Source organism: Protomyctophum bolini (genome assembly GCF_963924005.1).
Source record: "Protomyctophum bolini genome assembly, contig: SCAFFOLD_156, whole genome shotgun sequence".
NCBI classification, from domain to species: Eukaryota; Metazoa; Chordata; class Actinopteri; order Myctophiformes; family Myctophidae; genus Protomyctophum; species Protomyctophum bolini.
The window spans coordinates 103,933-125,918 of NW_027665802.1; the positions used below are offsets into that span (position 1 = coordinate 103,933).

Consider the following 21,986-nt stretch of genomic DNA (forward strand, 5'->3'; position numbering starts at 1 on the left):
CTACAAGCTCATAGCACGCCACCGAGTGGCGCGCTACGAGCTTGTAGGTCTGCTATTTTGGAAAAAAAACCGAAGAACGACTGACATAAAGAAACATAGCCTTTTCAGAAAACTGATCTGATCTGAATCTGATCTCAGGTCAAAATGGGTAAATGGGAAAAGGTTTCGGTCAAAGACCTCCTTCAGGCATCCTGAAGGAGGTCTAAATACAGTTCGTATTGGAGGTGCCGACGGTGTGCGGTATCTTTGTGCACCTTATGGGTCTTTGTGCACCTTATGTGCAGGTTTTCTGGGTCTTTTTGCACCTCATGTGCAGGTCTTCTGAGTACATCACGCCCTGCCCTACGGGCTACGCACCCGTCTCAGCGCATATAATAGGTGTGCAGAAGACTTTGTTGCCTATAATAGAACTCCTTTTTTTTTTTTTACTTTTTAGAAATTTTACCCGCCTTTCTCTTGGGCTCATAGGGGGTCCGTAGGATGCTGGGCGTCTCCTCCATGACGCGCACCAGCAGGTTGTCGATGTAGTCCTCCAGCTCTCGGATCTGGGCGTCCTTCCTCTTCACCACCTCCTTCTGCTTCAGGAGCTCCTGGACCACCTCCTCGAAGGACAGGGCGCTGTAGGCCGCTGTGGTCTCCTGGGGCGTCTCCTGGAAAACACAACATACTGTAAGGACAGGGCGCTGTAGGCCGCTGTGGTCTCCTGGGGCGTCTCCTGGAAAACACAACATACTGTAAGGACAGGCTACTGTACGCAGCCACGCTCTCCTGGGGAGTCTCCTGGAAACACAACATACTGTAGTTAAACCTCCTCGAAGGACAGGGCGCTGTAGGCCGCCACGCTCTCCTGGGGCGTCTCCTGGAAAACACAACATACTGTAGTTAAATGGATAAGGACAGGCTACTGTAGGCCGCTACGCTCTCCTGGGGCGTCTCCTGGAGAACACAACATACTGTAGTTAAATGGATAAGGACAGGCTACTGTAGGCCGCTACGCTCTCCTGGGGCGTCTCCTGGAGAACACAACATACTGTAGTTAAATGGATAAGGACAGGCTACTGTAGGCCGCTACGCTCTCCTGGGGCGTCTCCTGGAGAACACAACATACTGTAGTTAAATGGATAAGGACAGGCTACTGTAGGCCGCTACGCTCTCCTGGGGCGTCTCCTGGAGAACACAACATATTGTAGTTAAATGGATAAGGACAGGCTACTGTAGGCCGCTACGCTCTCCTGGGGCGTCTCCTGGAGAACACAACATACTGTAGTTAAATGGATAAGGACAGGCTACTGTACGCAGCCACGCTCTCCTGGGGCGTCTCCTGGAAAACACAACATACTGTAGTTAAACCTCCTCGAAGGACAGGGCGCTGTAGGCCGCTACGCTCTCCTGGGGCGTCTCCTGGAGAACACAACATACTGTAGTTAAATGGACTTCAGGAGTTCCTGCACCTCGAAGAACAGGCTGCTGAAAAAACACAAAAATATACTAAAAGTTAAATGGATAAAACCAGTGAGTGGAAAGGTTCCCTTTAACCCGTTCTATTCATTCTACAAAGTGCCATCTCAAACTTGGAGGAACCTGAAAATGATATGGATTGACGATGTGGGGTGTGGGGGGGGGGGGGGGGGGGGGGGGCTGGAAGAGAAGATTTCATGTGTTCTTAAAAAACTATTCAAAAATGTTACACTTTCAAGATTTTTCACTGTTGAAAAACCTAAGAGGTTTCTGAAAACCTCATGTTGCGTTCTCTCTCTCATGTGTGTGTGTGTGTGTGTGTGTGTGTCTCTTTTTGATACAGAGACGGCAAGACTGTTCAGGAGAAAAACTGTAACTTTTTAATCCAAAATGAGTTCATGGCACAGGCAGAGGTTTGTGGCCTACTTCATTTTAAACGACCTACAGTATGCCTGTCAAGATATAATCTATATTATAGCCCAACAGCGGTAGCAGACAGACAGACAGACAGACAGACAGACAGACAGACAGACAGACAGGGGTTAATGCCTGTATACAGTATTAGCACTTTTGATTACGACAATTACAGACGCTGAAACGGTCCTTTGTTTTATGTTCCCTAGGGAAATAGGTTTGGTGTTTTGTGGGACACTGCTGCGGGACCAGGGTGTTATGGTACAACATGTGCACGAGAAGATCTGGAAGGCTTTTTAATGAGGGACCACACTATCACTTCAGGACTGTGCATCCTCCCCTAACGGATAGGGAGCACCCTGTTTAACCCATTCTGAACGGGAACCCGTTTTGGTGTTAGCATCATGTCATGCTTTAGCTATTGAAAAATAGCAGATCTACAAGCTCATAGCGCGCCACCGAGTGGCGCGCTACGAGCTTGTAGGTCTGCTATTTATAACGACTGACATTTTTTTAGAATCTGATCTCAGGTCAGAATGGGTTAATCAGACCAGTGTGTGTCCAGTGGAAACCTCGTATGAATCTGATCTCAGGTCAGAATGGGTTAAAATACCCAGCTTATCGCTTCCACTCCCAGGCTCTCGTCAGGCTACTAGTGATGTGTAAAGACGATGAGAGAAACAAACGGTGGAACTGACAAAACGGACGTATCTTATCAGCTCCGTTAATCCCTTCTGGACGGGAACCCCTTTTAGTGCTTTAAGCATCGTGTTGTACTTTAGCCATTGGGAAAATAGCAGATCTACAAGCTCATAGTGTGGCACTCGGGTCTGCAATTTTTTGAAAAATCCTGAAAATGTTGGCCGCAAATCGTTCAAAATATATTCTTTCAGAGCAAACGTTTTTAACTCAAATCTTTGCCTCTTAGGGGAGGGGGTCTCTGAAACAACATATTTTCAGATGGGGGTCCGCGGCCAAAATACAGATAATTCTGGGGGTCCATGACATGAAAAAGGTTGAGAACCACTGACATAGAAACATATGTTTTTTTCTGTCAGAATTTAGAAGACATTTGTAGAATCTACTGTCAGTCAGGTCTGAATGGATTAAGGACACATTTCACCAAAAGCCACAGTTGATTTATTATATGTACACAATCTCACCTATATCCCTTGAACCCTAAACGACTTTGCAGCGATGTGCAGTGAGAGCTAATGCAGTCGTTTATAATTCACCTCAAAAGTTGTGTCTTCAGGAAGACATTTTAGTCGACACACCGTAAGATCACTGAGCGTTTGGATGAGATTTTACTCTTTGAAACTTCATTTGGGACATAGTGCAAAGTGTAGATAGAAATGCAATGGTCTGACTCACTGTAAGAGACAAAATCCTGAGTGTTTCTATAACTTTGAAAGAGTTTCAGAGTTAAAATAACAGTCAAGAGTTCCCTGGGTAGGCAAATAATTAATCTACGTCAATGTAGCTTTTCATGAATTCAAATCAAACTAAGCATTGATTACAGTCTATCTACCACCCAAAACTCCCACTATAAAATGAAGAAAACTCTAAAGCCTAAACTGTTAAACCCTCAACCATTTTTCTCCTCACTATGTTGTCCAATCGATTTGGTTTATAGTCGCGGTCGTCGGGCAGAACCCTGGGATCTCCATATTTCAACGTTCTTTTTTGTCACTTAATTAATAGAGATTTTGCATGCTGATATAATCCTGTATTTTTGTCCATTTAAGCTTGCACGGCTGTGGCTCAGGAGGTAGAGCTGGTCGTCCAATGATCCTTGGGTCAGCGGTTCGAATCCCGGCTCGAAGTGTCCTTGGGCAAGACACTGAACCCTACGTTGCCTCCAGTGAGTCGGTCGGTGTGAGCTCGCCACCGTCGGTGTGTGAATGTGGGAAGTGAGGACGCTGGCGTCGACTGTTCGCCGCTTCACCTCCCAACGTATGAATGAATGAACCTTTGTAAAGCGCTTTGAGCACTTGGAAAAGCGCTATAAAATGCAATTAATTATTATTATTAATTATTATTATTAATTATTAATAAAGTTACAGAGGCTTCAATTACAATACAATAATGGACTATTATGGACTGAAAGAATTCCACAAAGCAAAAAGTAATATTTGTTGCCGTTACATCTACTGTGAGTAAAGTAAAAAAAAAAACACACTGTACAGTAAGTGGTTCTTTGCAAACAGTACAAAGTATCACAGTTATGAGATAATCAGTCTTAGCCTATTTGAGGACGGGAATAAAAGGGTGATTTATACATTTAGACGCTTGCCAAAAAAGCGCTGATCTGCAAGAAGCTGCTGGACTCACGAGCTGAGCTGTAGAGACCGGCCGTGTTCGGCTGGCCAGCAACCAAGCGTAAATCAACCCCCGAGTGCTGACAGCCACAGGGAAGTGGATGTTGGTTTCACACACAAATGCAACACACACACGCTCACGCGTACACATACACACACACACACACACACACACACACACACACACACACACACAGGGTAATCAAGACCTGTATAGTGGCTGGTGACAGGCCTGGAAGTGACCATGAACTGGCCGAGTAATGATGAGCATTTTTGTGCGATCGGTAGTGAGGAGAGGGAGATAAGGCGTGCACGCACACACACACACACACACACACTTGGCATTCTCCAGTTGTCTCATTACCGTTTCTAATGAGCTCAGCTTTGAGAATCTAAAAGCTCCGTCCTTTGAAAATCTCTCGCTGTCCTCCCCCTCCCCCTCCTCCCCCCCCTCCCCCCTGGGTGGTTAATTAGGGCCTGGAAAAGGAGAGGAAATGGAGGAACTGCCATGTCTGTCTCGCTGGCCGAACGCCGTTGTGCAGACGTACACGGGGCCACGTGTGGCTACCGTACCGACAGCCCTCCTCAACGCCCGCCGAGGCGAGGTGAGGAAAGCCATTATCAACGTTCTCCTCCTCATTTAGACGTCACTTAAGCCATTCTGACCTGAGATCAGATTCTAAAAAGGTCTTCTACATCCTGACAGTTTTCCATTCTGACCTGAGATCAGATTCTAAAAAATGTCAGTCGTTCTTCGATTTAAAAAAAATAGCAGACCTACAAGCTCATAGCGCGCCACTCGGTGGCGCGCTATGAGCTTGTAGATCTGCTATTTTTCAATAGCTAAAGCATAACGTAATGCTAACACCAAAACGGGTTCCCGCCCAGAATGGGTTAAGCAAACCGTTCAAACTCCTACCATGCCAATACCAATTTTTGCACTGTAATAATAGGCCGCAATATCCTCCTGATGCTCTTGAAAATGTCATTTGGTTATTTAATAACTGTAATTTGTATTGCACCTTCCATACATAAAGTGCTTCATCACATATAAAAAGGCAAAAATAATGTTAAAATAGTATGTTGTTTAAGTATGTTCTCCTCGTGTCCCCTAGGGTAGGTACCCTCACATGTTCTCCTCGTGTCCCCTAGGGTATAGGTACCCTCACATGTTCTCCCCGTGTCCCCTAGGGTAGGTAGGTAACCCTCACATGTTCTCCCCGTGTCCCCTAGGGTAGGTAGGTAACCCTCACATGTTCTCCCCGTGTCCCCTAGGGTAGGTAGGTAACCCTCACATGTTCTCCCCGTGTCCCCTAGGGTAGGTAGGTAACCCTCACATGTTCTCCCAGTGTCCCCTAGCGTAGGTACCCTCACATGTTCTCCCAGTGTCCCCTAGGGTATAGGTACCCTCACATGTTCTCCCCTAGGGTAGGTACCCTCACATGTTCTCCCCGTGTCCCCTAGGGTAGGTACCCTCACATGTACATAAACTGAATTTATTTATTGTGTGGGGGGGGGGGGGGTAAATATAAAGTAAAAAATATGTCAGCAGTTGAATCCCGCTCTTCGATAAAAAAAAATCAAAAGCTGCAATTACTGAATCACTGTATAGTCACATCCACATCTGTTATGTCTGACCTTTGACACCGAAATTTCACACTGCCTCAAATTAGGATCAGATTGGAGTTGATGGAGGATGTTTTTCAGCTGCCAATTAGTGGAACGGCACCTCTGAACACTTCACAGGAGATCAACCTCCCTAAGTAACAAGAAATGTCAAAGGAGGCTCAATTCCCAATGCAGATACAATTAAAGCATTGCTTTTGTCAGTCCTAATTAAAGTGTCATTGGGGACATATGATATTATTATATACATTATGTATGTGTATGTATGTGTGTGTGTGTGCGTCAATTTAACAAAAGTGCAGACGATCAGAAATCAGCAGAGAGTGATCAACGTTTGCGCTACTGTATGCCGAATTGAAGTTGACTCGGTCCCAGACCTTTTTTTTTCTCCCTGGAAATAAAAACGTCTGGGTTTCCGAGGCTAACTTTTAGTCAGACGTGGGCACAATAAAATGTCCAGGGCTCATCCAAATCCAAAAGATAAAGGATAAAATCAGAACAGACTGACTGTAATCAGTAGAAAACTGTAGCTTTCCCACGTGCATACCTGGCACCGATCACACTTTAGCCAGGCTTACTGTATACTGTGTATAGTGTATACCATTCCACCCTGTAGTGGATAAGAGAACCAAGACCTACACAAACAAAATAAACATTTTTTTTTACCTTTTTCTTGCTGTAGTCCTCTCTGGGTTTGCGTCCCTGTTTGCCCATGGGCGGTTTTTTATCACTGCAAAAATAATGTACAATAAGTTATTGTCATTTATTTACTATGAAACCCTGCGTCTCGCGTCCGTCACACTCACAATTTTGTATCATTTCGTTGTACACGTTGCAATGACAAATAAAGATCTATCTATCTATCAAACATTCTATCTCGACTCCCCCTTCGTCTGAACACAGATGACCACTAAGCTCCTGCATTAAGAATGATAGACTAGAGCCTTCATAAAGATAAGTGGTTAATTGGGTAGTCTATCTCTCCGGAAGATCTCATTACCGTAGCTCTGAGGGCTCTGTTATCTGGCCAGGGCTCTCTAAAGAACCACTAATGACACCTTCCATTCTGATAAAACCACAACTCAGCCACACAGCTCACCAACTGTAGCCCATTCATGACGGGAACCACCCTTTTTTGGGTGTTTTTAAAGCATTATGTTGTACTTTAGCTATTGAAAAATAGCAGATCTACAAGCTCATAGCACGGCACCGAGAGCTTGTATACTGTAGGTCTGCTATTTTTGAAAATTCGTGGAAATGTGGCGCAAACCTTTGAATATATATTCTTTCAGAGCGAACGTTTTTTAACTCAAATCTTTGCTTCTGAGTGTTCTGAACCCCCTTCTGCGAGGGGGGTTCCTGGAACAACATATTTTATAATGTCGGTGGCCAATTACATATTTTTGGGGGTCCTTGACATGAAATATTGAGCACCACTGATACAGAAACTGTAAATGAGGTGTTTCAGAAAACAATTTAGAAGACTTTTTTTTTTTGTTAATTTCGACGTCGGGCCTAAATGGGCTAGTGTACATGTGTTGTGGAATGAGGGACATGGATATACGGATGGCTTATAGTTGACGTGTTCCCAACAATACAGTACATTATACTGTACATTATACAGAACTTATAGTTGAAGTGTTCCCAACAATACAGTACGTTAGGAGGAGAAACGACTGAAATGTGTGTATTGTACCAGAGCAGCTGTATTTAAAGACAACTTAAACAAAACTAGAACTGCCCTCTGTCGAGTGCCTACTTGCGCTTTGCACACTAGTAGGCCATGAATGACCTACTAGTTCGCAAGCAGAGGGCGCAAGTACTGTCGACCGCTACCAACTTTCAAATCTCTGGCTCGCAATGGTGACGTAATAAAGATATAGTTTCAGATTACATATACATGTATATGTGTATATGTCATTTTTAAGTTGATTAGCAGTATACTGTGGGTCGTTTGATGCGTATGTCCCATAGCAGCGTATGACATGATGCAGATATGTACCAATGCCAGGGTATATAACTGGCTCTCAATGGTGACATACTGTAATAATGATATGTTTCAGTGTCAGGGTGGATTAAAGGTATAATGCCCCTAATGTATACATGTATGTAATCTGAAACCAATGCCATATCACATAGCACAAATTAATCATTACGTCATACGCAGCCACGGACATACGCATCGGAGTGGGTCAGAATAAATAACAGAATTTAAAAGGATCCCTCATGGCTAATAAGCCTTATTACATCATTATTGTCCTCAAATAACTAAACCGTTTAATTAAAAAACACCTTGAAATATGTGTAAAATGCATGTGCTAATAAATAAGTATTTAAAGTATTGCTTTGATGCTGATATTAACCTTAGGGAGTATTAAGTTGTCTTTTAGTAGCAAATCATGCATTCCATACATTCCACTGGGTGTGTGTGGTCTACACACGATGAACCATCTCTAAAATAAATAAAATAGGTGCTTTTAATCTCTAATATAAGTTATATAGGGTAGGTACCCTCACAAAAAACATGCAGTAATCCTGGTCTCTAAACTGCCTCCCCCTGGCCAGCCGGGGCGCCTGATGGAGGGGAAAGGAACTGGTTGGAATAACGTGTTCCTTCCACACGCTACGACGTCCAACCAGGGAAACTCCCCCCCTGTCAGGTTGTAAAGGAGCAACTTGGACACTCAGGCATGAAGGAAGCATGAGTTCAAGTCCGTTGCTCTCCCCTTGTCCCCCCCATATATGGGGACTAGGTTGGTGGAGGGTGTGTAGAGCCCAGGATCACATTAGATGATTGACACAGGGGTGAAAATGGGTTACAAAATCGTGGGATAAAAAATATATTAACCCATTTTGGCCGGGAACCCGTTTTGGTGTTTAGCATCATGTCGTGCTTTAGCTATTGAAAAATAGCAGATCTACAAGCTCATAGCGCGCCACCGAGTGGCGCGCTACGAGCTTGTAGGTCTGCTATTTTTTTTTAAATCGAAGAACGACTGACATTTTTAGAATCTGATCTCAGGTCAGAATGGGTTAATCAGACCAGTGTGTGTCCAGTGGAAACCTCGTATGAATCTGATCTCAGGTCAGAATGGGTTAATCAGACCAGTGTGTGTGTCCAGTGGAAACCTCGTATGAATCTGATCTCAGGTCAGAATGGGTTAAAAAATAAGTGTTCTAACCTGGCTTTGTACCCGGAGGAGATGAAGGGGTTGGTATCTCCGTCGCTGCTGAAGGGGTTTTGGGGCGAGGAGTGGATGTCTCCCGAGCTCCCCGAACGCCCCCCGGCGTGGCCCTTGCCCCGCCCGTCCTTCTTCCCCGTCACGCGCTCCAGGAGGCTGACCTTCTCCTTCTTGTCCTTGCGGTCCCACAGCTGCCCCCCGCCCGCCGTCGTCTCCCCCTCGAAGGGGTTGCGGTTGCGCGGCAGCGTGGCGTACTTCTGCGGCAGGCCGTCGCTGATGTCGCTGAACGGGTCGCCGTGCGTCGCCTCTCCTCCTCCGTCCTGGAAGGGGACCTCGCTCTGGGAACGCGTGTGGTCTTTACCTGTTGGAGGAAACACGCATAATGTGTGACCAGATTTTGACTGAAAGCCTGCCATCGCGCAACCTCCAGCTTGAGTTAACCCATTTTGACCTGAGATCAGATTCTAAAAATGTCTTCTACATCCTGACAGTTTTCTGAAAAAGCTATGTTTCTATGTCGGTAGTTCTTCGATGATGACATCAGAGACACTGGGCTCACTGCTACAATCTAAAATATCTAAAAACACATATTACACACAAAAAGACCCCAAGAAAGTGTTCTAAACGTCATTAACATATACTTTTTAGCAAAAAGGGTGAAGTGTCCCTTTAAAGTAAACCCTCCATCTATACTTAGTAAACTGAGTTACTGGGGGGTCAGCTCTGCTCTTAGCCCCAAAGTAGCTGCTCTGCAATCTCTACAACACATCACGATACGGTGTGAGCTTGTAGAATGTTCCTCCCAGAATAAGGATCTTATGGTTGCAAAGTGGTGCAAAGTCCAAAATCAAAGACTTCCCAGTGGAAGGATAATGTCATACTGTAATACTGGACCCATGTGGTGCCTGGAGGGAACTGTAGGGGGTGACAAAGGGAAAGGCTCTTGTATCACTCAAGTAGATTTTTATGTCCACACATTGCTGTACTTTTTGGATGTGACAAAATCCATACATTTTGGACTTAAAAGGTATATTCAGTGATTTCACTTAATTCAAATATCACTTATTTTTTTGTTTTGTTGTGATAATCCTCCCTACTATAGAGTGTGCTGACCATATAAGGAGTTCCTCCCCGACCTATACAAGCTCATAACACGGCACTCTGTGCTGCGCTATGAGCTTGTAGCTTGTACCTTGTAGCTTGTAGATCTTCTATTTTCCGATAGCTAAACAAACAAACAAACGGAGAATGCTCATAATATAATCCTCACCCATCTCTTCAATGGAGTTCATGGAGTCCAGCTTGGGGCGGAAGTGGGTTCCGATCAGGTCCGACATGGAGTGAGCCGCGGACAGCTTGTGGTGAGACCCGGCCAGCAGGGACCTCTTGGGGGCCTTGGGCTGCTCCCCGGGCTGCCCCCCGTGGTGCTCTGGGGCGTCTACGGGGAGGTGGTGGTACTCCCGAGGCTCCGAGGAGGAGTCGGAGAGCAGCGCGGAGGAGCGAGGCATGATGGCCGACGAGGTGTCGGAGAAGCCGGCGTCGCTCCGGCGGTGGCCCTTCATCTTGTCCTTGAGCTTGGAGAAGGGCGAGCGGGGCTTGTCCTTCATGGAGAGGTCGAACATGGAGGCGGTCATGTTGTTCCGCACGAACTGGATGCTCACCTGGATGCGGCCGCGCTCCTTCCTCTTCTTCCCCGGACGAGACTCCAGCGAGTACCAGCTGGACAGGGAGAGGATAGCGAGGGTAGGGGGGTGAGGGGTGCATGGTTACATTTAGGGATGTACCGAAAGGGAAATTCTTGGCCCAAACCAAATACCGAATATAGAAAACAGTTGGCCGAAAACCGACTATCCGAATGATATGATTCATATTATATATATATTTTCCTACCATTGCTATCATGGCCATACCGTACCTTAAAGCTACCTGATTTATGGCAAAATAAATGGTTATGGCAAAACTTAACTTAAATAACAATCACTATTATGGGTCCATAAAACATTTATTCAGCTCATTTGAATGCATTAATTGCATACACTATTCGGTGATATATTTTCTGCCTATTCGGGCCGAAACCGAATAGGCTGAAAAAGCATTTTTAGCCATTTTCTGCCGAATATTTTCTGCAGACGAATATTCGGCGCATCACTAGTTACATTTTCTATTATGGAAGGAGGTATAGGGGCCGCACACCATTCTGTTGGTAAAGAATTACTTTATTGAATAAACGACAACGTTTCCGAAGATCTACTAAGATCGAAACGTTGTCGGTTATTCAATAAAGTAATTCTTTACCAAAATAATGGTGTGCGGCCCCTTATACCTCCTTCTACGATTGCCTTATTGGCCTCTGCACTCACTGCCCAGGTGCGTGTAAATAGGTATGCTCTACATTTTATATTGTAAAATGATATTAAAACATTTAGGCCTGATGTCGGAAAAAAAAGAATAAGTCTTCTTCTAAATCTTAACATTTTTCTGAAAAACCTCATGTTTCTATATGTCAGTGGTGCTCAATATTTCATGTCAAGGACCCTAAAAGGTATTGTGTAATTGGCCGCCGACCCCCATCTGTAAATATGTTGTTCCAGGGATTTGGAGTTAAAAACGTTCGCTCTGAAAGAATATATATTCAAAGATTTACACCACATTTTCATGATTTTTCAAAAATCGCAGACCTACAAGTGCTATGAGCTTGTAGATCATAATGCTTAAAACACCAAGAGCGGTTTCAGTCCAGAATGGGTTTTAAAGTATGAAGTGTGAAAATCTTAAGAATCCGAATAATTTGATTAGCTGATTAGGACCAAATACAAACAATGTGAAAGAAACAAAAGACAATGGCCCACGGACATAGCTGTTCATGTTTTCATTATTACGTGGTGCATATATTTGAGAGAAGGATCGTTCCATGTTCTCCGAATGCTACACAAATACACAGGCCTGAATCATTTCAACCTTTCTTGACACAAACCCATTTTGGGGCGGGAACCCCTTTTGGTGTTTTAAGCACTGTGTTATACTTTAGCTATTGCAAAATAGCAGATATACAAGCTCATAGCGTGGCACTCGGTGCCGCGCTATGAACTTGTAGATCTGCTATATCTAATAATCTTTGAATATATATTCTTTCAGAGCGAACGTTTTTTAACTCAAATCTTTGCTTCTGGGGGGTCCCTGGAACAACATATTTTCAGATGGGGGTCGGCGGCCAATTACATATATTTTTGGGGGTCCTTGACATGAAAATGTTTGAGAACGACTGACGTATAGAAACATAGGGTTTTTCAGAAAACTGTCAGGATTTAGAAGACATTTAGTAGAATCGTCCTCAGGTCTAAATGGGTTAAAAAAAACAAAAAGGTAATAAGTAACCATCCATGTATTATTCAAAAAGGATAAACACTATCCCTTTGCAAACTGAACACAGAAAATGGCGTTCTGCAAGAAGAACACGTGGCCTCCATTTCAAGCTGCTTTCTTCCTGGCGTCTATTTGCTTAACCCTCTGTGCTTCTTCCACTGGAAGTAATGGGATTTATGCCTTCACTGTGAAGCAAAAATAAAAAGGTGACATTTGCACAAATCTGGCCTTTGTTCAGATCTGCAACGACAAGCGACTGGGAAATTGTCTAAAGCCACGCTATAGGACAAACCGGCAGTTCATACACTAAAGCCACGCTATAGGACAAACCGGCAGTTCATACATGCTAATGAGAAGCACATCTCATACAAGGCAAGGCCTTTATTTTTTTAACAGGCTTTGCAAGTTGTTAGTTTGCAACGTATTTAAGAAATCCTCGTTCAAAATACTAGTCAGTGTGACTGAACCACTTGAGCACTACAGAAAATACATCGTCGATTGACTGGTAGCAAAAAAATAGCTGATCTACAAGCTCACAACACGTCGCAATGCCCCAGAATAAGAACATCAGGGTTGATGTGGTTAACCCATTCAGGACGGGAACCCCTTTTTGTGTTTCAGCATTATGTTATACTTTAGCTGTTGAAAAATAGGAATTATTGAAAAATCTTGAAAATGTGCTGCAAACCTTTGAATATATTATATATTCTTTCAGAGCGAACGTTTTTAACTCAAATCTTTGCTTCTGGGGGGGTCCCTGGAACAACATATTTTCAGATGGGGGGGGGGGGGCGGGGTCCGCAGCCAAATACAGATAATTATGAGGGTCCTTGACATGAAAAAGGTTGAGCACCACTGACATAGAAACAGAGGGTTTTTCAGAAAACGTTGAGGCTGATTCTAAAAAAAGTCCTAAATGCTAATGTTATCCTAAGATATATTTCTAAAGGAGGGATAAGTGACGGCAGTGCCTGATGAAGACAGACCTGAGTCTACAGTACATGTTCGTCAGAACCGTCTAGGGCTAGGCTACAGACCTAAGTCTACAGTACATGTTCGTCAGAGCCGTCTAACCGTCTCAGATGACATGATGAAAAGGTTCTAACCCATTTAAGACTCGAGCTCGATTCTACAATAATGTCTTCTAAATCATGCCAGTTTTCTGAAAAACCAATATTTCTATGTCAGCGGTGCTCAAACTATTTCATAATATATGTAATTGGCTATCGACCCACATCTGAAAATATGTTGTTCCAGTGAGGTACCCCCCCGGAAGCAAAGATTTGAGTTTAAAAAACGTTCGCTGTGATAGAATATATAATTTGCGCCACATTTTCACGATTTTTCAAAAAGCAAGCTCATAGTAGAGCGGCACTATGAGCTTATAGATCTGCTATTTTTTCAATAGCTAAAGTGTAACATAATGCTTCAAAAGGGGGTTCCCGACCCCCGTCCTGAATGGGCTAATTCCCATGCCGTGGCCTCGTACACACACCATCCTGAGCCTGATCACAGCAGCCAGCCAGCGCGCCCCAGCCCGGCAGCAGCAGCAGCTCTGGGGCCGCCCCGATCCGCTCGCTGTACTTCAACGTGCCTGCGCTGCGTGTCAAGGCCAAGATAAACTCTCCCTGGGCTCGGAACCACAATACTCCCACTCTCTACCCGGACCGCTGGGAACCTCCTCACAGTCAACAAACACAGGTGTGCGATAATTAGGGTCTGCCCTGCGTTGCTGGGATATGGAGACGACGGACTCTTTCCTTTCCTCCCCAATATGTCAGTTCAAAAACACACTGCTGCAGCCGGGCCGGGCCGGGGTCTGGGGGTCTGGGGTCTGGGGTCTGGGGTCTGGGGGTCCGGGGTGGCAACACGGGACCCACTGTACGGCATGGATACAGTATCTGGAATTTAACCCGTTCTGACCTGAGATCAGATTCTCTAAAAATGTCTGTTTGAAAATGACAGTTTTCTGAAAAAACCCTCATGTTTCTACTGTATGTCAGTGGTCACAGGTCAACCTGTTTCACGTCAAGGACCCCCAGAATTATCTGTATGTCCCCCCCCTCCCCCCCCACCCCATCTGAAAATATGTTGTTCCAGGGACCCCCCTCCCCCCAGAAGCAAAGATTCGAGTTAAAAACGTTCGCTCTGAAAGAATATATATTTCAATGATTTGCGCCACATTTTCACAACTTCTCAAAAATAGCAGACCTACAAGCTCATAGCGAGCTTGTAGATCTGCTATTTTTCCAATAGCTAAAGCATAACATAGACACTTTAAAACACCAAAAGGAGGTTCCCGGCCAGAAGGAGTTAAGCCTCATTGTCAGTGTTTCTCTACAGTGTGGGATTAGGCCAACCAGCTACGAACGAGGCCTCATCATATCCATTACATTACAGTGCCATATTTTAAACTGTACAGAGAGAGCCCTGGAGGTGCATCAGCTCCAGCACCTAAAACAAATACAACCATCCCCACTGATTATGACATATTGTGATTCTCCACAACTGATGGGTAAAAAAACAGAAAGAAAGGGAAGTGTGCTAATGTCCTCTCCTCGCATCGCATGCAGCTGAAATGTGGCCGTGAGCTAATTAACACCAGACGACACAGACTGGTCATTCTCTTTTCTTTTAAATAAAGCAACTGCATATGGGTGTGACTGACTGTCTGACCCTGTGCTTTTAGAGCTAACAGACCACACGCCTCCATACATACAACAAGTAAGACGCGCAAACGCGGGAAGCGAACGCAGCTCGTACATATTTGGGTTTTTTTAAGTTATTTTTTTTAAGTTAATTTTTTTTAAGTTAAGGTGTGTGTGTGTTGTTTTTTTAAGTAATTTTTTTTAAGTTAAGATTTTTTAAGTTAAGGTGTGTGTGCGTGTGTGTTTTTGTGTGTGATACAGCTGTGCCCTCTGGTGGCGGGCAGGTGGTGTAACAGCGGGACAGACAGACAGACAGACAGACAGACATGATCTGCTAGGTCTCATAGTTAGTGCTCATTGCGTTCGCAATAAGCCTAGGCTGTGTTATGGGACGGGTGTGTGTAGTTTCTTTCAACATCTCTAAAAATACTTTCCATGTGGGTTCAACTTAATAAGAATGACTAACAGGACATGTTGGTCTAACATGGCAGAGCATCGCACCAAAACCCACATCCGTGTAAATCATAACACAATAGAGACAGACAGTAACACATTTCATAGTTAGGCTTATTCTTGACTCAGTTATTAACCAATAAAGAAACCACACAAACAAAGACCTCGCACGTCGCAACAACCAGAGACAAGTATTTGCGGTATCTAAACATGGAAATACTCCATTACTGAATGAACTGTATGGGCTCAGTGGTGGGAAAAAGTACTCAAGTGTTTTACTTAAGTAAAAGTATAAATACTGCAATGTAGAACTACTCCGTTACAAGTAGAAGTCCCATTATTCAAAATGTAATCAAGTACAAAAGTATCAGCAAAAGTATTCCTATTGCAGAATTTCACAAGTTCAACACATGTGTACAAAATCTTTTGAAAATAGCAGATCTACAAGCTCACTATGCGTCTTGTGAGCTTGTAGATCTGCTATTTTCAAATGGCCAAAAATGTTTATAGGGCTGGAATTGGTCTCCAATCTCCAAAGTAACTAGTAACTAAAGTAACTTAGTAAGTAAAGTTTTCAATTAAATGTAGTGTGGAGTAAAAGTACAATATTTGGATCCAAAACGTAGTGAAGTAGAAGTGAAAGTATTTGGAAATTTGGAAATACTCAAGTAAAGTACAAATAAGTACAGTACTTAAGTAAATGTATTTAGTTACTTTCCACCAACTGTACGCGGGCTGAATAGAAGGAATCATAAAGAAACCTCCTTGTTAGACCAGTTCCAAACCAGGCTACGCCCATAACACAATTTGCGCGGGAACCCTTTTTGGTGTTTTAAGCATTATGTTATACTTTAGCTATTTAAAAATAGCAGATCTACAAGCTCATAGCGCGGCACTGAGTGCCGCGCTACGAGCTTGTATAGGTCTGCTATTTTTGAAAAAATCGTGAAAATGTGGCACAAATCTTTGAATATAATATTATTTCAGAGCATTTTTTTTGCTCAAATCTTTGCTTCTGGGGGGGGGGTGTCCCTGGAACAACATATTTTCAAATGGGGGGGTCCTTGGCCAAATACAGATAATTCAGGATTTAGAAGAGATTTTATAAATTTCGACGTCAGGCATAAATGTGATAATATCCCAGTAGGCCTACAGTACTGTACCACTACACTACCATCAAAAAAACATGTTTGAGCTACAAATCAAACAGCAAAGTGATAAGAAAATGCAACAGTGATTCAAAGAGTAAACATAAAAGGCAAGAGGCTATCTCAGACTCATAGATTAGAATGGGAAAAGAGAAGTAAAAGATAAAATAGCCAAGGTGTGAATGCTCACTATGACAAATCAGAAGCAGTAGTAGAACTCTTAAAAAACACACTTTCACCCTCTCATCCCTATTTGGGGCAATGCAGGGCATGCAAAAAAATATCTAGCTTTATGTTGTATGTTGTATTTAATTGTTATAATCATTACTATATTTTTCTCTTTTTTTGGTCAAAGGTGGTTGGTGCTGGGGTTTGGGGGTAGGATTTTAAGGGGCAAGCCACTGATTGTAGTTGGCAAAGAATTTGAATTATGTTTTATGTGCATTTTTTTGTATGCCTGTACCTGTGCCTTTCATCTAAAAATGAAATAAAAATGTATTTAAAAAAATAAATAATAAAAATAATAAATAATAATCTAAGCTCAACATGTCACAACTCACAATGTCTTTGTGAGCTTGTAGATCGGCTATATGTGAGCTTGTAGATTGGCTATTCTAGGTTAACCCATTCTGGGCGGGAATCCCTTTGGTGTTTTTAAGCATTATGCTATACTTTAGCTTTGGAAAAAATAGCAGATCTACAAGCTCATAGGACCGAGTGCTATGTTGTTCACCTGGAACAACATATATTGAGATCGGGGGTCCCGGGGGGCCAATTACATATAATTCTGGGGGCCCTTGACATGAAAATAGTTTGAGAACCACTGATATAGAAACAGAGGGGTTTTTCATAAAGCTGTCAGGATTTAGAAGACATTTTGTAGATACGTCCTCAGGTCTAAAATTAACCCACAACTCCGGTTCTGAAATATGTGTGTATTCACTGTATTGTACCAGAGCAGTTAAATATGTGTGTATTGTTACCAGAGCAGTTAAAGACACAATACAACACAATACAACCAGAAATTCCAATTCTGCACAAGAAAGAATGACCGACAGTTGTTCAAATAATGTCCCACTTCCTCCTCCCTTCCTATAGTGTCTGTTCCTCCTCCCACTAACAGATCTGTGTCACTCAGCACAGCTCTACACACTCCTTACTGTACACTATACTGTACACCAGGTGTGCCCAAAACGTAGATTGTGATCTACCAGTAGATCACAAAGGCTTTGCCGGCACATCTCAGTATTTCATGGTCCTAAACATATATTTTTAAACTAGTTTCAGCAATGGGATCATATCTTTTCTGGAGGGTAGAACTGGTTGAACTGGTCATTTTTGAAAGTCGCTCTCAAATCAAAAAAGTGTGGCCACCCCTTACTGTACACTATACTGTACTTTCAATCCCACAGTGTACAGTACAGTACAGTACAGTACAGTACAGTACAGTACAGTACAGTACAGTACAGTACAGTACAGTACAGTACAGTACAGTACAGTACAGTACAGTACAGTACAGTACCGAGCCCTGACGATGTTCTCATGTCATTCAGTAGGAAAAGTATTTATAAAGTAACACAAACGGATCACATCGGTGGCATTCTAATTAAACGTTATCGTCACTGAGCAAATCGGCATATGATGTTATGTTATGATTATCGTGATGATTATGTAAGATGATAAGGGTCGGTAAAGCGCCCCTCACTTCACACGGGTGTGATTTGTGTAATATACTACAGTATGAGCTGCTATTGGTCGACCGGTGCAGTGACATCATGTACGCTTCTGTACATACAATCTAATCAGTGTTGTTTTAGCAGAAAATTCTGCATTTTAGTTTTGGTCATACATTTTAGTCATTGAATCGTTTTCAAACCTTATGTTTAGTCGACTAAATCTACAGTTGATTTAGTCGACTAAAATGCATTTTGGCGGGCCTTGATGCCATCGTAATGACACATGCTGAAAATAGCCGATCTACAAGCTCACAACGCTTGTAGATCGGCTATTTTCAGCATGTGACGGCATTGTAAAAATGACTTATACTGGATCTCTTGTCCACTAGTGACGACTAGTCCCTTCCTAACACTTTAGTCTAGTTTTTATTTGTTGACGAAACTCTCAACACATTTAGTCTTAGTTTTAATCATCATAGCTTAGTTTTTATTTAGTTTATCAGTGGAAAAAGGTAGTCTGCAAACATTTTTCGTCAAAATCATCACTGAATGTTTACATGCTAGCATGTGAACATTCAGTGATGATTATGAAAGCCATTTATCTGTTAGAAGGGTAGGCACTATAAGCTTAGGCTTCAGCCTACACCTTTTTGGTCAATGTTTATTTTCCCAAAAAAAAAGCAGGCACTGTATTGATTTGTTTTAATGACCAAAATAAATTAAGTCTACTCTACTATACAAACATGCAAAGTTTGCAAACACATCTGAAAGCCGATGGGCCTCCAGTCCTCACAGAGATGCCATCATCATCATCATCATTATTTCTCGACCGCGGTCGAGATCATGGATTTCACAACAATGCCACGTCAGACTTCCCGGTCCTTCATTGCCACGCCCAGTTCCTGCTTACTGATGCATGTGTCCCTATAGCGATGACATCAGGGACAGTACACTCTTCCCTACTGTACCGTGACTCCCTTACAAGCAACAGTGATACTACTAGCCTAATACAGTATACTGTGTGTACAATACTGGTTTGATGGGCAGAGTTGGGCGGTTATGGTATACAGTATCGATCTTTAACTCTTGAGAGCGTAAAATGAAATGAAACCAAATGGACCGTCCCGGGTATACCATCTCCTATGGTACCAACATCAATACAGCAAAGGAAAGGAAAGTCACTATGTTTACCCAGGGTAACTGGACTAAGGAAAGGAAAGGTACTATGTTTACCCAGGGTAACTGGACTAAGGAAAGGAAAGGTACTATGTTTACCCAGGGTAACTGGACTAAGCTCAAGAACTTGTTTACAGCCAGGCCCTGCTCATAGAACATTTCATGGTAGAGGTTCAATGCCTTGTCCAAGGGCACTTCAGCGGTGGTCATTTTAACGTGCCGGTCCGGGGATACGAACTATAGCGACCTTCACGATATCAAGACCGCTCCGCAAACCGTTCGGCCACCGCTGCCCCGCTGCATTGGAAGGAATTGTGGACAAAATCTTATCCGACAAACACAATATTGTATAGTTTCGCGTTTGCGTCGAGGCTAAAGCTAAATGGTGGCTTAAATAATGGACCTCGATATGAAATGGGTTAAAAACCCACTGGTACTGTACGTGTGCATCGAGCAGCAGAAGAACTGGACTTTGTGCCGGACACACACACACACACACACAACACGACACACTTACTCGATCTTCCTCCGCTCCTTGTTGTCAAAGATGTGGTTGAGGTTGACGGTCCTCTGGCCCAGGAACTTGTCCATGCCCACCAGGGAGCGGTGCATCACGATGAGGCAGAGCTCGTAGACCTCCGGGTTCCCCTCCAGCAGCAGCCCGGGCAGCTCGAAGGACGCCTCCTCCCTCCACACCGGGTTCAGGGTCTTCTCGGCCACGGACGTGGAGTACTTCTCCTTGCCCAGCTGGATGATGGTGTAGGCGTCGTTGGTGCCATTCTTGCCCTTGGGCTGCAGCGTGGTCGCCTGGAGAACGGTGGCCTGGACGTGGGTGGGGAACCACTTCTGAGACTGTTCCACCAGTGACATGGTGGGTGGGTGTGTGTCGGGTGTGTGTGTGTGTGTGTGTGCGTGTCGTGGGTGTGTGTGTGTGTGTGTGTGTGTGTGTGTGTGTGTGTGTGTGTGTGTGTGTGCTAACCGTCAGCCATTCAAAAATCTATGTCAATGTGAAACTAAAAAATATATTAATTTTCCAATTACATGACATCTGTTGGTGTCCTTATTTAATCATAACGTTCTCTGTCCAAAAACAAAAAAAACTAACAAAACAAGAACCATCCGCTCATCATGCATCATTATGGTGCTTCATTGGTCATGTGTTTGTTACTGTAGTGTGTCTTAATAATATTAATATTAATATGTGCATAACAACAGTAGTGGTAGCAGACTTCCAGAGGGATGATGGTGACAGATCTGACAGGCTGAGCTGCTGCTAGCTTCATCCTTTTGTATGTTTCAGCAGCATCACAAAATGTCCATGAAGCCACTACTATACTGCTGAGTCATCTGAAACGTGTCCGACAGAGAGAGAGAGAGAGAGAGAGAGAGAGAGAGAGAGAGAGAGATAGAGATGAGAGCATCGTTACCATTCCCAGCAACACAGTGAGTTAACTAACACAACATGACTCACAATGCCAGACCAGAACACTGACATTGCTGCTGCGAGCTAATGGTTTTAGCTTGCGTTTTTGATTTGATTTAAATATGTATTAACAGAGTTTGCAGAATTACAGTACAATTTCCAGCACAACTCAATACAAAGACTGTTAACTGTGAGTGGACGACCCAATAAAGCATTATAATTACACTTGATTACAAGAGGGTCCACCAAGCTTGTTCAATTCATCAAAATAGCGTTTGTAGCACTCTCTCTCTCTCTCTCACACACACACACACACAGCTAACACACAGCATGCTATCTGCTCCTCGTATAGTTTTGTCATGGATACAGTAACAGCCTAGATAATATACAGTAGATATTTACAACTTTGCATCGCTTAGAAGCATGCTATAAACGGCATGTTAATCCACGTCCGTCCATTGCAATATTAAATAAACACAGGACTTTAGTGTTAAGGAATGGCACTATAGTGTTAGCTTAGGACGGCTAACGCACTTAGCATGCCACCATCCACCACCATGCAAGTGAAGTGAGCTCCCACTCACTCAGATACATACTGTACATCTGATCTCTACATACCTCGATGCCATTTTCACTGACAGTAAGTCAATCATTTCCTCAACGAGGACTGGCTACTCTCTGTCATCTCTGCGTTGTGATCCGAGCCACAACAAGGACAGCTAACAGCTGTAGATCAGATCCATGTCTGACTGTAATATTATGCTCATACTGCTGTCTCTCTCTCTCTCTCCCACACAGCTCCAGGCTCCAGCCCGGCTGATTCACTTCCTTGTGTGACGTCGGGAGTTCAAGCTCCACCCCTGGCTTACAGTACTATGGTAGGAATACGAATATTCTTATTTGATTGAGTTATGTCTGTCTGTCTGTCTGTCTGTCTGTCGTTCTTTCGTTCTCTATTTCGTTCTTTCTTTCTTTCTCTCTTTTCTTTTCTCTCTCAGTATTTCATGTGTGAAATACTGTCAGATATACAGTATACCTCTAGTCTACACTGACTTCTACAACATTGCTTTTAATTGATCTTTTATTTTTTGTTATTCA

The 21,986-nt window shown here is 43.4% G+C and overlaps 1 protein-coding gene across 2 annotated transcripts; it reads right to left on the reverse strand.

Annotated features, from left to right (window-relative positions):
* Window positions 1-303: 303 nt before the first annotated feature.
* LOC308312156 (rab11 family-interacting protein 2-like) lies at window positions 304-20,729 on the reverse strand. Of its 2 annotated transcripts, XM_080794552.1 has the most exons (6): window positions 19,983-20,729; window positions 10,272-10,720; window positions 9,002-9,362; window positions 6,486-6,549; window positions 809-859; window positions 304-599 (listed from the first exon to the last, which is right to left on the reverse strand). In XM_080794552.1, the coding sequence occupies exons 1-6, from the start codon at window positions 20,333-20,335 to the stop codon at window positions 426-428; spliced, it is 1,452 nt and encodes a 483-aa protein (XP_080650678.1). In that variant the 5' UTR covers window positions 20,336-20,729; the 3' UTR covers window positions 304-425. The 2 variants fall into 2 exon arrangements, with proteins under 2 accessions (XP_080650678.1, XP_080650677.1); XM_080794551.1 differs by lacking the exon at window positions 809-859 and having other exon boundaries at window positions 304-650.
* Between the last annotated feature and the right edge of the window lie 1,257 nt (window positions 20,730-21,986).

Excerpts from the sequence above, each read along its gene's own strand:
- LOC308312156 (XM_080794551.1), bottom strand. The coding sequence starts at position 20,335 with ATGTCACTGGTGGAACAGTCTCAGAAGTGGTTCCCCACCCACGTCCAG. Across the intron at positions 10,721-19,982 it reads AAGGAGCGGAGGAAGATCGA|CTGGTACTCGCTGGAGTCTC; the intron begins GTAAGTGTGTCG and ends CTCCCTGTCCAG. Across the intron at positions 651-6,485 it reads AGGACTACAGCAAGAAAAAG|GAGACGCCCCAGGAGACCAC; the intron begins GTAAAAAAAAAT and ends TGTGTTTTCCAG.